This window comes from Nicotiana tabacum, chromosome 19, assembly GCF_000715075.1.
Source record: "Nicotiana tabacum cultivar K326 chromosome 19, ASM71507v2, whole genome shotgun sequence".
In the NCBI taxonomy this organism is placed as follows: domain Eukaryota; kingdom Viridiplantae; phylum Streptophyta; class Magnoliopsida; order Solanales; family Solanaceae; genus Nicotiana; species Nicotiana tabacum.
The window spans coordinates 45,413,465-45,428,427 of NC_134098.1; the positions used below are offsets into that span (position 1 = coordinate 45,413,465).

General features: G+C 34.9%; 1 protein-coding gene across 1 annotated transcript; it reads left to right on the plus strand.

Moving 5' to 3' along the window:
* Nucleotides 1-5,213: 5,213 nt before the first annotated feature.
* LOC107816859 (cytochrome b5-like) lies at nt 5,214-11,128 on the plus strand. The gene is made up of 3 exons (XM_016642602.2): nt 5,214-5,512; nt 10,053-10,119; nt 10,616-11,128. Exons 1-3 carry the CDS (start codon nt 5,426-5,428, stop codon nt 10,870-10,872), a joined length of 411 nt encoding a protein of 136 aa, XP_016498088.1. The 5' UTR covers nt 5,214-5,425; the 3' UTR covers nt 10,873-11,128.
* Nucleotides 11,129-14,963: the final 3,835 nt, after the last annotated feature.

Below are 14,963 nucleotides of genomic sequence, written 5' to 3' on the forward strand. Positions count from 1 at the left end.
ACTATAGGATTGAATTCTTAATAGCAATTTAAACATATCAAAAAACCAAAAATTAAACAGAAAGATGGAGGAGAATGCAAGTTGAATTGAATACCACATAGAATAACCTAAAAAATGTGTCACCACCCAACTGATACATCAATGAATTTACTCAAACACATAAAGAACAAAGACTTAGCATGCCATAAAAGATGAAACGGAGAAACACAAGATGAGAAGAAGAAGAAAGCTTACAAGAAAAAAAATATTCAAACGGGAAAATGTACCAAACTGTAAAGATAAGAACAAGAAGTGTAAAGACAAGAACAGGAAAAGCAAGGAGAGAAAAGGTGGAAACGGAAATTTTCAGATGATGGAGATTTTCTGATATTGGTGTTATTGAATTTGCAATAAGTTGGATGTTAACCTTTTGTAATGACCCGGTCGGTTATTTTGTATATTTTAGCTTCGTTTTCCCTAGTTAATTATTTTCCTATGTATTTGTAGTTATATTACTTGCGGGGGCGGTTAGTTTGGTTTTGGAAAAGTTTTGGATTGAATTGAGACACCTAATCCAAGGTTGAAAGCTTAAATTGTAAGGGTTGACTGAAGTTTGACTTTTGTATAGACAAACTAGGAATGGTGTTTTGATGGTTTCAATATGTTCGTATGATGATTTTGGACTTATGCGTATGTTCGGCTTTAGATTTGGAGGTTCCTAGGTTGAATTGGTTCTATTTGGCGAAAGTTGGAAACTTGAAGATTTGGAAGGTTCATAAGTTATCGAGAGTTGACTTTGATGATAATGTACGCCAGGGATTTTAAATCCCTCAGGCATTTTTATGTATATCTCATTATCAAGTGAGCCGTATAGGTAGGCTGTAACCACATCCATTAAATACATGTCAAGCTTTTCATGGACAGCAAGACAAATGAGATAACGGAACGTTATAGCATCCATAACAGGAGAATACGTCTCCTCATAATCGACATCATGCCTTTGTGAAAATCCTTGTGCAACAAGGCGTGCCTTATATCTTTGTACCTCATTTTCTCACTCCTTTTATGTACAAAGACCCATTTATAGACAACAGGTTTAACACCATTAGATGTTTGGACTATAAACCCAAAAACTTCACGTTTCGCAAGTGAATCCAACTCAGATTGGATTGCTTCTTGCCATTTTGGCCAATTACGTCTTTGTCGACATTCTCCAACAGATTGAGGTTCAAGATCCTCATTATCTTGCATAATACTAGATGCAACATTGTATGCAAAGACATAATCCACCACTATATTCAATCGATTCAAATTTGTCTCAATATCGATTGGATTTATTGATAATTCCTTATTTTCTTGAGTCTCAGGCTCATCGATATCCTCATGAATTTCATGATTGGTTAAATCATGGGTTTCTTTATGAGACTCTTTTGTAGTGTCATCTTGATCATTTATTTTCCTTTTTCTAGGATTTCGATCCTTAGAACCCAATGGCCTGCCACGCTTTAGGCGTGCTTTTGACTCAATAGCTATAATACTAGAAGATTTTCCAACAGGGACATTAATACGGATTGAAATACTCTCTGCAGGGATATGTGATTTCGTTATCCTTTTCAGATCCGTAAATGCATCTGGCATTTGATTTGCTATTTTCTGTAAATGGATAATCTTTTGCACCCCCTTTTCACAAATAGAGGCATGTGGATCAAGATGAGATAATGATGGATTTTTTCACGAAATTTTCCGTTTGATTTCACCAATTTCTCCCCCTTATTTTGGGAAAAATGCCTCATCGAATCGACAATCTGCAAATCGAGCAGTAAATAAATCTCCCGTTAATATTTCGAGGTAGCGAATAATGGAGGGCGATTCAAAACCAACATAGGTTAGGGCGATTCAAACCTAACCTTCTTTGGGGACCCATCTTGGTGCGATATGGCGGTGCTACAAGCATATATACAGCGCATCCAAAAATTCTTAGATGGGATATATTAGTTTCATGACCCAAAACTAATTACAACGGAGAATATTTATGATAATTTGTCGGTCTGAGACGAATTAGCATTGCTGCATGCAAAATGGCATGACCCCAAACAGAAGTGGGTAATTTCATTTTCATGAGTAACGGTCTTGCTATCAATTGCAGACGTTTAATCAAAGACTTTGCAAGGCCATTTTGAGTGTGAACATGAGCTACATGATGTTCCACTTTTATCTCAATTGATAAGAAATAGTCATTAAATGCTTGGGATGAAAACTTAGCAGCATTATCAAGTCGAATAGACTTAATTGGATTATCGAAAAATTATGCCCGTAATCGAATTATTTGTACCATTAATTTTACAAATGCAGGTTGCGAGATGACAATAAGCACACATGGGACCATCTAGAAGATGCATCTATTAAGACCACAAAATATCTAAACGACCCACTAGGTGGGTGAATAGGTCCACAAATATCCCTTATATACGTTCCAAAAATGCAGGGGACTCAATTCCAACCTTTGTTGGTGATGGTCTAATAATTAACTTGCCTTTATAACAAGAAGTGCAAGAAAATTCATTATTTAAAAGAATCTTTAAATTCTTTAATGGATGCCCATTTGAGTTCTCTATAATTCATCTCATCATAATTGATCCAGGATGTCCCAATCGATCATGCCAACATACAAAAGTATTGGAATTAGAAACATTTTGGTTTACGATAGAATGTGCTTCAATTGCACTAATTCTTGTCCAATAAAGGCCACAAGATAAAGATGGGAACTTCTCAATAACCCTTTTCTGGCCAGAGACATTCTTGGTAACAATGAGATATTCGAGATTATTCTCATCTATTGTCTCAATGTGAAATCCATTTCGACGGGTATCTTTAAAACTCAATAATTTCCTCTTGGACTTGGAGGAGAACATTGCATTCTTTATGATAAGTATTGTTTCCTTAGGCAGAGTTATATTAGCTCTTCTAGAGCCTTCAATTAGATTACTACTACCAAAAATTGTAGTAACATCTGCCTTACACATACTTAAATGAGAGAAATATTTTTTCTCTTTGAATATTGTATGTGTTGTACATGAATCAATTAAGCAAATATTTTACAATTGAACTTTGATCCAAGTTTGTTTTGAAAGATATCCATATTTGCTTCCCATGGTTTGACATATAAATGAAGTATATGAATAAATATTAGTATTTTTAGAGAAAAAGGAAAAGAAATAAAGTTAAACCAATAATTCAATAGTGATCTTTTAATGCATTTTCTAGCAAATTCTAATTATTATACAAATAATTACGCAATAAAAATAATGCAATTATAAGTACATTACACATATGACTAATACAACTATAACAAATTTATTTACATGTATAAGTTATTTGTATTTTTCTATACATTGTGTGAAAAACAGTTGATATGTATAAGAAAAGAACATACTTAGCTGCTTCTCTTTTCTTTATTCATAATATTTCATCCATGTACATGAAAAAAATTAAGGGTGAAGTAACAAAAGTTGTTCTAGAGTGCTTGTAAACCTCTTCTTAAAGAGAATTAAAGTAACGTAAAGGAAAATCAAAAAGCATTAAAAGATCAGTGAGACTAGGACACTAATTACTTAGATATTACTCATTGTTTGTGAAATTTATAAAATTTAGAAAATATATATATATTTTTAAAAACTACATAAGAAGTATTATTAAGAGCAATATAAATTATAAGATGTTTATTCATTAGATACTACGAATAGGAAAACATAAAAATCAAATTGCTCAATCATCTTTAACCATAGATCCATCACCAATTGAGTGGTTTATTTTTCCATCAGAGTGCTCAAACAAATCTGCCACATCCAAGTGGGTGATGTCAAATTCATTGTCATAGACAAAATTAGCTTCAGGAGCTTTATTCTTTAGAGATGCTTGATAAAACTCAACCAAATATTTTGGTATGCGACAAATATTTGCCCAATACCCTTTTCCACCGCAACGATAACATTCAGTTTCTGAACCATTTGCCCTTGACCCTTTTCACTTTTGATGGTTATTTTTCTTTGGGGGGTGATTAACACCAGAAAAATTTCTTCCTTGGCCACAGCCACGACCACGACCACGAACAGGGCCACGACCTTTTCCACTCTTAGAATAATGGGAATACACCTCATTCACTTCAGGCAATGGTGTAGACCCGATAGGTTGATTTTCGTGATTTCTCATGAGCAAGTCATTGTTTCGTTCAGCCACAAGGAGAAGAGAAATCAACTCAGAATACTTCTTGAAACCTTTCTCTCGGTACTGCTGTTGCAAGACCATATTGGAGGCATGAAACGTTGCGAACGTTTTTTCAAGCATATCATAATCAGTGATAATATCTCCACAAAGTTTCAATTTAGAAGTAATTCTGAACATCGCAGAATTATATTCAGAAACAGACTTAAAGTCTTGGAGCCTCAGATGAGCCCAATCATATCGTACTTGTGGAAGAGTGACCAACTTTAAGTTGTCATATCTTTCCTTTAAGCTATTCCACAAAATAAGTGGATCTTTGACTGTGAGATATTCTATCTTCAACCCTTCATCAAGGGGATGACGCAAGAAAATCAAGGCCTTAGCACAGTTTTGGGTAGATGCTTTATTTTTGTCTTTAATGGCATCTCCAAGACCGATTGCATCTAAATAGATTTCAGCATCCAACACCCATGTCATATAGTTCTTGCCCGAAATTTCAAGGGCAACAGACTTTCTTTTCATAATATCAGTCATAATTAAAAGAGGAGAAAAGTTATACCTTAGTCTTCTCAAAGAGCTTCTTGAGACGGTATAGTCTCGTGCTGATAACGTGCTATGAAATATAACTCAAATTAACAATATAAAACAAGAAAAAATAAGCTAAGAGATATAGAGAAAAAGGGAGAAGAGATTCTTATTTCTTCTTCAATTGTGTGTATTTTTCTATCTATTACAAGACCTTTATATGTGCACGAAAAGTGAAGAAAATATGTCATTGAATATATCATTAAACATAAAAAATATGTCATTGAATATATGATTAAATGAGCATTTGAGATGAATATCGTGGAGGAAGAATAGACAACTACCGTATTTTGATATTTCTTATAACAAGATACAAGTTGTATACTAAATGAAAATTCCTCTATATATTTGGTTTTGATTTGATGGCTTAACTTTTCTTCACTCCCTCACCAACCCCACATGACATCCAACTTGAATTCTAACCTCTCTTTTTATTATTAATTATTAACCCAAAACAACCACCTTCTCCACTCTGCTCCCACTCACCAAAACGCCTCGTTTCCTCCGCAAAAGAGACACCCTCAGCCTTGTATCTCTTCAAGCCTTTACACAGGTCTTGAAGAGACAAATCAAGCCCAATTTCGATCTTTGTTTCATCTCTGCTCTACAGTCTTTCTTTCTTGTTTGTTTAATAATAATAATGGGCGGTGAAACTAAGGTCTTTACGTTGGCTGAGGTCTCCCAGCACAACAACGCCAAGGATTGTTGGTTGGTTATTAGTGGCAAGGTATTAATTATTTCCTGATCTCTGCTATTTTATTTTATTTAGTGTGTCCGTTCATTATTTATGCTTTCATTGCCTAGATCTTGCTCTTGATCTCCTCTCTGCGTGTTTAAGATTCAATCCTGAAAATACTATTTTAATGATAAAACAAAAAAGGTACTAACTTGATCGTTTCTATGTGTTAAAGATTCAATTTTGGTCGCTTCTGTTATGCTTTCTATTTTTGTACGCCCCATCTTTTAATTGTGGTTTAGGGAGGTGGCAATGGGGGGAAACCGGGCTTTGAGTTGGACTGTGATCTCGTGTTTTTATATGATTTTTTTGTTTGTTGAGGCTTTCATTATTTGTTTCATGAATTAATGGGATATTTTCCTGGTTCCTCTATGGGAATAGCAACATAACTATGCCAGGAACCGATTTGTAGATTTCTTTCCTCAGGAATTGCACTGATTATAATTCAGTTAGTAGAAAGTTTTAGTATTGACTTTTGAGACATCATTGGTAAATGGTAGTAGTATATTTTATCAAACTTTGCCATATTCAAGCTCTAAATTCCTCTGCAGTAGGTAATCCTCAAACAATTAGCAAAATTCTTCATCCACTTACTGCTAGAACAAGATTCTTCTTTATTTTTTTTTTGAACAGGGGGTGGGGGGTCGTTATCTGTAGGTTGTATTGTCTGGAAGTAAATCCAGGATTTTAATTCAGTGGAATACAGGGTACAAATTGCATTCACTACTTTTCTGTGGGACTGGATTCATATTTAAAGTGAATAGGTATTTTTCAAAAAGTATCAAGTACTATATATATCTATATTGATCAGAAGGCATCGGGTGAGCTTGCACCTGCTGCCAATATAGTAGATCCACCGCTGCTATTACTAATTCATGACTTCAAAGTCAACTTTATGTACCCAAAGTTATATATCTTCAAATAACAGAACCTGCATGTCTCTCTCATTGGTTTTTATGGAATGAAAGAAATAGAAGATAGTACCTCAATAATTATAACGATTTAGAAAGTATTAAAAGATCGTTTTTGGTTTACTTGTACTTTTGGTGTTAATGGTATGTGTGAAGAACTGACAAATTTGATATGTGCCAATGGATGACGTGTTTGAATTGTAATAGACATCTTGTACTTATTTTTGATACCGTCTTGGTATTTACTAATGAAGATTTCGTTTCTTCTAAATAAGAGGTCTGTCAGCAAAAGAAGTCTAAACCATGTCATTGCCCAAACGTCAAAATTGTAGTTTTCATCCAAGGTTAATTTTTTAGCTCTCACCATCTTGGTGTTTAGTAATAAAATTTGTCTTATCAAAAAGGATTTTACTTCTATACATTGAAAAAGCAAATATTGTAACTGTAGTTCTTACCTACTGTTAGTTATTTAGCTCTTACATCTTTTTGTTGGGAGCTTAGAGAAACTTATAGATCTGAAAATTGGTTAAGAGCTCTAGTCTTCACAATCTGAAGATGCAGGCATATAATACTCTTAAAACCATTGGCTTTTCCATAATATATCGACAATTCTAGATTCTTGTCAAATCTTTCATGTTATGATAAAATGCACGGTACCTTGTTGTGCTGGTAATAACTTGTAGTTTACCTTTCTATGCCTATGAACTAGGCTAATCACCCCGTTGAAATTCCAAAAAGAACCCTTTAGGCATTTATGTTTTATCGGATTTAAATCCATAAAATTTGTCTTAAGCTCAAAACATATTAGTCCAAATAAATATTATGGACTAATGTAATTGAATTAATAATTTGAATTTGATATGTATATATTTAATTAAAAGTCTAATTTTGTTTGGCTATTCCATCGAATTGGGGTGCGAATGATAAACCCACTTTATTATTCCAAGGTCTATCTAATGTTATCTTATCCTAACAGCCTAAATTTGTGCCACATGTCTAGCCAAGTCAAATGAAGGAGCCAATAGGATCACGCCGCATGCTAAATGACGTGGCATGCCAAGTCACTTTAAAAAGGCCAATAAGAACCAGTGCTGTCAAAGGCGCGCTTAAGCCCTAAAGCGAGGCTCAAAACATGTTGAGCGCTTCGGCTCGCTTTGCGGGCGCTTCAGTATCGCATCATGTCTCTAAGGCATATTTTTCCTTGCCAATGAGTGTAATCATGAAAAGACGACACTGAACAATTGATATTTCACTTTATCATAATTTTTTTGTCCACATATTTGTTATTCATGCTTATAATTATTGGTCTTGGACTACATATACATATTTTTACTTTTTCTCCATTTTCGCGTTTTTTCAATAAAGCCCACGCTTTATTTGCGCTTAAAGCCCCAACGAGCATTAGAGCTTTTTTGCGCTTTTCGCCTTTAATAAGACTGATAAGAACATGCGACATGTACAAGTGACGTTTTCTAGACAATCTAATGTGGTCTTATCACTGCTTGAATCTAATTAGTAGGATAACTCAAGTCAACTAATCAAATCGAAGCAAAAGAGTTTGTCTTCATTATAACAACTCTTTTTCACAACTATAAATAGGGGTCCTCCATAACCCAAAAATGGATCAGAAGTATCAAGAAGGTACAAAAGAGAGTTGAGAAAAACAAACACTTAAGCAATCAAATTCTAGTTTAAGATCAAACATCCAATTTCAAGTTCAAGCTCAGGAAATAAGTTCAAATCAAGATTCAAAGTGTGCGAGTTCAAAATCATCCGTTTGGTGTAGTTGAACTCAAATCCTTGTTCGTGACGACTATCAAATTGTTCGTGACTTATAATACAAGTTCAAGATCAAGCTCTCAAGCCCTTAGCTCAAACTCAAGATTATAATTCAATATCAAACATACAAGCACTTGAATTAGAATCCAAATCAATCAAAGTCAAGATTTAGCTATCAAACTCTTGAGTCAAGAGTTGAGAAGAATTAGAGGAGAATCCCTAGATTTAAGATATTGTAGAGATTGTAAGAAGAATTAGAGGAGACTCCTGATTTAAAATATTCTAGAAATTAAGTTTTTTTAGCACGAACAAATGATTTGATCTCGTACTTTTTGAACTTTGATTTATCCTTCATTCTTGAGCTTGAACTTGGATATTTCTTAAATTTGAATTTGATTGCTTGAGTGCTTGTTTTGCAGAGCTATCTCTTGCAGCTTCTTAACTTTAGATCTCTCTGATAAGTTACGAAGGACTTATATTTATAGTTGTGGGAGAGATGAGTTGTGATAAGGACAAACTCTCTTGTTTTGATTTGGTTGGTTGACTTGAATCACCGATCAATAAGATTGAAGATGACAAAACCATATCTGGTTGGCCAGAACATTTCGGCTGTGCGCAAGACCTGTACTTATTGATTTTTTTTATTTGACTTGGCATGCCGCGTCATTTGACATGATTTTATTGGCATCGCCACGACACTTGACGCGTTCTACAAATTTGGGCACTTATGGATTAGATAACATTCAATGGATCTTGAGCTAATACAATCCACTAGATGAACGAGTCCAATGAAATTGAACTTTTAATTAAATTCATGCATATTGGACTTAAGTAATTAATCCAATTATATTAGTCTTTGGACTAATTTGATCTGAACATAATCCAAATTTCTTATGGACTTAAATCCAATAAAATTTAAATGCCTACAACCCCAGCTATTTTTCCCCTTGGGTCCTTGCTATTTCTAACATTTGATTGGTTGAGATGCTTAGTGTTCACGGGAGACTCATTGCATTTTTTGTCACAATGAGGTCTTTAATTAAACTTTCGAAAACCATAATGCAATTATATGCAATAGTACCAACTTTAAAAAGGATTGACAAATGTATTAAGCATTGGTTTTTGGATGGCTTTTTTTTTGCCTTGGGATTTGCTAGTTGGTAAAACCAATGTGGGTATGCATTTTTTATTTATCTTTTAGGGGGGCATGCTCTATGTTTGTCGTCCAAAATTCTTATATTTTCGTGGCATTCATTTTTTTCTTCTAATTAAGAAATATCTATGTGCCTTCTGGATCTTATTGTCAAAGTTAAGTTGGCATAATTTACAAGCGTCAAAGTTCATTTACGTGAAATAGCCCAAGCTAATGCCTTAGGTGATACTACTCTTTTGGTTTTGTTGAAGCTAGTCATATTGCAAAAAATGTGAAGTGGGGTTACTTTGGAACTAAAGACAAGCTAACTCAGTTTTAATGCAGAAGATGGAGTTGCTAGAAGGTAGCGTCTTTAGCAACTCCATCCACATGTTGAAATCTTCCTCTGTTCAGGATATCATATGTTTCTGTTGTAGCTGTATAGAGTATTTGTAGAGTGCAGACCTTTTAAGCAGTAAGAAAACATCTGATTGCCAATAATAGCTTTGTCATTTGTCAACCCGATGTCATTTGAACTCTATACTTCCTTTGTTGTTGAAATTGCCTTTCGGGGAGCAACAAACTGTTGTATTGTTTTGAGTACTTGACATCAACTGCACCTTGTATTTCGTGTTACTCTACTTTTACTAATCTTTTTTTTTCTTTGTTTCTTCTATTCTTTCAAAATTTTCTGTCTGCCGTTTAACAGGTATATGATGTGACAAAATTCTTGGATGACCACCCAGGAGGTGATGAGGTTTTGTTGTCTGCAACTGGTAATATATTTTGACATATTCTTTCCTGCAACTAAAATTTTGATGCTTATTGGTTTCTATGGAAGGAAAAGGAAAGCACCAGAAAGTTAATATTTTTGCACCTTGTTATTAACAGGATAGCTGTGGCGAAGAGTAATAAATACTTCCCTCCAAATTAAGTCAAAGTGAATTAATAGGAAACTTGAGGGAAAATGCTTTCTTCTTATATAAACTTTCCTTCTCTTTTATTCAGTAGCATGCAAGAATGATCTTACTGCAAATTTACATTTTCGAAACTTTCTTTACATCCAGATGAAGCCTTACTAATTTAATATCTAAGTCGGTGTTTCTCAAATCTTATACGTAATGATCTATATGCAAAACAGAATTAGAGTTTTATAGACGAATATCGATCACTTCTATACTTTGCCATCTTACAAGTATTAGACAACCTTGACATAAAGAACAATAATGCGTTAGAAGACACTCGTGATTGTGTTCCTGGTTCTTTGTGCAGGAAAGGATGCAACCGATGATTTTGAGGACGTTGGCCACAGCAGCAGTGCTCGAGCGATGTTGGATGAGTATTACGTAGGTGATATTGATTCAGCAACCATTCCCACCAAGACCAAGTATACTCCTCCCAATCAGCCTCATTACAACCAGGATAAAACATCAGAGTTTGTCGTCAAGCTCCTCCAATTCTTAGTTCCCCTGATTATTTTGGGTGTTGCTTTTGGCATCCGTTTCTATACCAAACAATCATCAGCTTGAAGATCGAGTTCGTGGTGAACTCATAAGAAGTGTCCAAAAGAAAAGCCCGGGGGGGGGGGGGGGTTGTTTTTTGTCATCTAGACAAGTCTTGATTAAATTATGGGGATTGTAGGAAAATTTATGTTGTGGTAATAATGCCTTAACATTTCTTAGTTTCCCTTTCTGAGACATCGTATGGTTGTCATTTTATTAGTCTCTGCAAACTTGGATTCTTGGCATTTGGTGATGTATTGTTAGGATCTTTCCATTTCCTTGACGTGCGTACCTTCTGAAACGTGAAAAAAAAACGTGGCTGATATGTTACATTCTGACAAGGTCCTTGCGAGAGCATTTCACTAACTTGTTTAGGAGCAAGAAGCAACACAGGTCATCATCGTGTTTTGAAAATTAGTTTACAGGAAAAGAAAAATTCAGGTTCAAGGAAGAAAGAATAGGAAAGGAAGTGACTCATAAAGTACAAACGTTTTCAAAGAGTCCCAAAATAAGAGACATAACAAAGATATGAAAAAATAAGCGGAAATAGCAAGAAGACTCTCGGGGGGATTTATAGGACTTTTGAACACTTAAAGCAATTTATAAGACAAAAGTGTTAAGATTGGTGAAAAAAGGACACTTTCATTGTAAGTATTTAATATTTATAATTAGGTTTAAAAAAAATTCCAAACTTTTACAATTATCACAACCGCCCAAATGGGTCCCACACTCTAAAAAAAAAGGAAACCCTCCCCAGCTCCCATTCCCGCTTCCAGCCCCCATTCCTTGTTCTAATTCACCAAAACCTACATTTTTCCTCTTGTTCTTCTTCTTTTTCTTGGTCTTCTTTCTTCTGTTGTGTTCAATCTCTTCTGCTTTCTTTAATCCCGACATTATTTTTTCACAGATCTTTGTCTTTGAGGTTCTTGTTCTTTGTTGAGAAAGATTGGTGAAAAAAGAACAAGAACAATTGGAGATTGACCCTTGCACCATTGAGAAACACTTGATCGTGATTTGCTAAATTGACTTGTGCATTATTTCAAGGGAGATATTCACTCTATTCATCACTGTTGGTAAGTAAAGATTGGTATTTAATCTTATTTTTTTCGTCTGTAGATATTCCGTTTTCTGTGATTCTTTAAACATTCGGTGAGGTGTTTCAAACATCCGGTGAGATGTTTAAAACATCCTGATATAATTGTAGGTAGTTGTTTCAAACATCTTGAAAGTCCATTCTGGATGTTTCAAACATCCTCTCAGGATATTTCAAACATCTTAAGTATATTCTCAAGATGTTTTAAACATCTTCTTAGAAAGTTTGAAACATCATTAGGATGTTTGCAAAAAAGTTGATTCTTTATACCAATTATTTATATATTTGTGATATTGTCATGTATTCCATTACGAAATGGTTGATTATATTGTATTGGAAATTGATTGTCATGGTGAATGGGTGGAGTGCTCTACCCGTTTTACCTGGCGTTCGAAGAGTAAAGAGACGGTTCTAATAAAGGTATGTAGAGATGTTACGTATGATGAGTTTGTTGACAAGATTATTGTCGGTCATGAATTAACTTGTTATCCGAGTGATATCTCCATAACTTACATGCATAGCATTAGGGAAAAGCACAAGAAAGTAGCTCCCTTTAAAATAAAGAATTATGATAGTTTGAGCTATTATTTGGAAGATGAAAATAGGCTCATTCTAAGGTATTTGTGGTTGAAAGATTGGTAGAACTTACAAATTCAAATGGAATAACATGATAGCCATGGATTGGATGATATTGAAGAAGATCTTTTGAATATCGATATTCCAAAAATGGATCCTTTGAATATGGATATTCTAGAAACCGAAGAAGAAGAATATGCAAACTTTCCTGGAGTTGAAGGCAACTCACAAGAGATAGAACCAACAATACAAAGCAGCCACAATTATGAAGATGACACGAAGTTTTATAAGGGTTTAAGTTTCAAAAACAAGCGCGAGCTAGTTGTGTAATTAAAGCTTGCTTCCTTGAAGGCTCCTTTCCGTTTCAAATCAGTGAAGAGTACTAAATTTGTATACTGTGTCAAATGTGTAGACAACAATTGCAAGTGGTGGTTGCGAGCCATCAAATATATAAGTACTGATAGGTTTTATATTACGAGGTACAAGAATGAGCACACATACGGGTCACAACATCTAACAGATAAGCATCCACACGCCTCATCGGATGTCATTGGTGAATACATCCATTCTACGTTTGAAAAGGGCAGAGGTCCATCTAAGAAAAAAATTATGGAAACGGTTCATTTAGATTTGGGTTGTAATATTAGTTATTGGAAGTATATGAAAGGAGGTCATATTGCAAAGGCTATGGTAAGGGGGATTCCAGAGCACGGGTATGCAATTTTAGATATGTACCGATACACGTTTAGGAAGGCAAATGAAGGAAGCAAGACGACACTGAAGCTTGATAATTGTGGAAAGTTTCAATACTTTTTTGTAGCTTGGATTCAAGGGTTTTTGTTTATAAGGAAAGTCATAGCCGTTGATGGGACATTTTTGACGGGAAAGTATCGTGGAGTGTTATTGTCTGCCGTGGCACAGGATTCAGAGAACCATATTTTTCATGTGGCATTTTGTGTAGTAGACAAGGAGTGTGATGCCGCATATGAATATTTTTTTGAACAATTGTCCAGCATACACCCCGTCAGTGTTGAGTTGTGTATAGATCTCAAAATTTTACCCTCAGGCTCATCGCGGATTTTTCATGAGGCACCTTGCTGAAACTATTCGCAAATTTTTTTATTGTGGCGATTTGCTTCACCATTATTATTCTGCAGCTAAAGCATATAGGATTGATGAGTTCAATTATCATTTTCAACAAATCAAAGATAACAATGTAAGAGTTTCCAAATATCTTGAGGAGGATGTTGGGTTTCACAAATGGAGCAGAGCGCACTTCCCTGGTAACATGTACGTTAATGTGAACTCCATGGTAAAACATCTTTGAAGGTGTTCGAATCATTCCCTAAGATGTTTGACACATTTCTTAAGGTGTTTCAAACATCTTTTTAGATGTTGCAAACATCTCTTCAGATGTTTCATGCTTCATATGAAACAGGTTATTGAACTTCCCAGTTCAAACATCTTACGAGATGTTTCCAACATCCATAAAAATGTTCCCAACATCCATCTCTCGTGACGTTTGAAACATCTGCAAGATGTTTGAACCTTGTTGCTTATATTCCAGATTCTAAAAAAGTCTTATATATTATTATTTCAGGTATGAAGTATTGACCACAAATATTGCTGAGTCTGTTAACTCAATGTTTCTACTCGAAAGAGAATTCCCCATCACTGCCTTATTCGATGCTATTAAAAGGAGGTTTGCCCAAAAATTCCATGAGAGGCGTATATAGTTCCTCGACACTCCAACCATTTGTGTCCCTTCAGTTGAAAAGAAAATTAATAAAAATACAACTTTGGGCAACAAGCTATTGGTCCATCCAATAAGGCAACACATGTTCAGCATCACCGATCATGGTGCAGTTGCAAAGGTTGATCTACGCAACAGAACATGTTCTTGTAGAGAGTTCGACCTAGACAAAATACCTTGTCCACACTCTATGGCAGCCCTTAGAGTTGAGTTTGGTGCTCAATACATAACGAGCATTTATGACTATACTTCTGACTTTTATTATATAGGCACATACGTGACCACAGAAATTAATCTGGTGCCTTATGAAGAATGATGGGAGGTTCCTCCTGAGCTTGTTGAGGGAAAAATACCTCTACATTCATGAGAAATTCAACTGGGAAGAAGAAAGACAAAGCGGATTCCAGCAAGCGGGGAAATAAAAAAGAAGCAAAACAGATGCTCCATATGCAAAACGACTAGCCACAAAAGAACTACTTGCAAGAAGAGAACTGAAGGAACAAGCAACTCCATTGTGGCTTAATGACTTTGTTGTTGTACTTGTTTTGGTAATTTGACGTTAATGTTATTGGAGAACTAAATGATCTTTAGATTTGTATTAGCAATTACTGTATTTTTCAAACATCATTTAGTAGATGTTATTATGTACTTGTGTTCCTTTACACCTTCAAGTACCTTAATTTCTTCAAACATCTT

What these genes read in the sequence shown, in the direction of transcription:
- LOC107816859 (XM_016642602.2), top strand. Translation starts at nt 5,426, where the DNA reads ATGGGCGGTGAAACTAAGGTCTTTACGTTGGCTGAGGTCTCCCAGCAC. An exon ending in GGTTGGTTATTAGTGGCAAG is followed by an intron (nt 5,513 to 10,052) that starts GTATTAATTATT and finishes GCCGTTTAACAG; the next exon opens with GTATATGATGTGACAAAATT. An exon ending in GGTTTTGTTGTCTGCAACTG is followed by an intron (nt 10,120 to 10,615) that starts GTAATATATTTT and finishes TTCTTTGTGCAG; the next exon opens with GAAAGGATGCAACCGATGAT.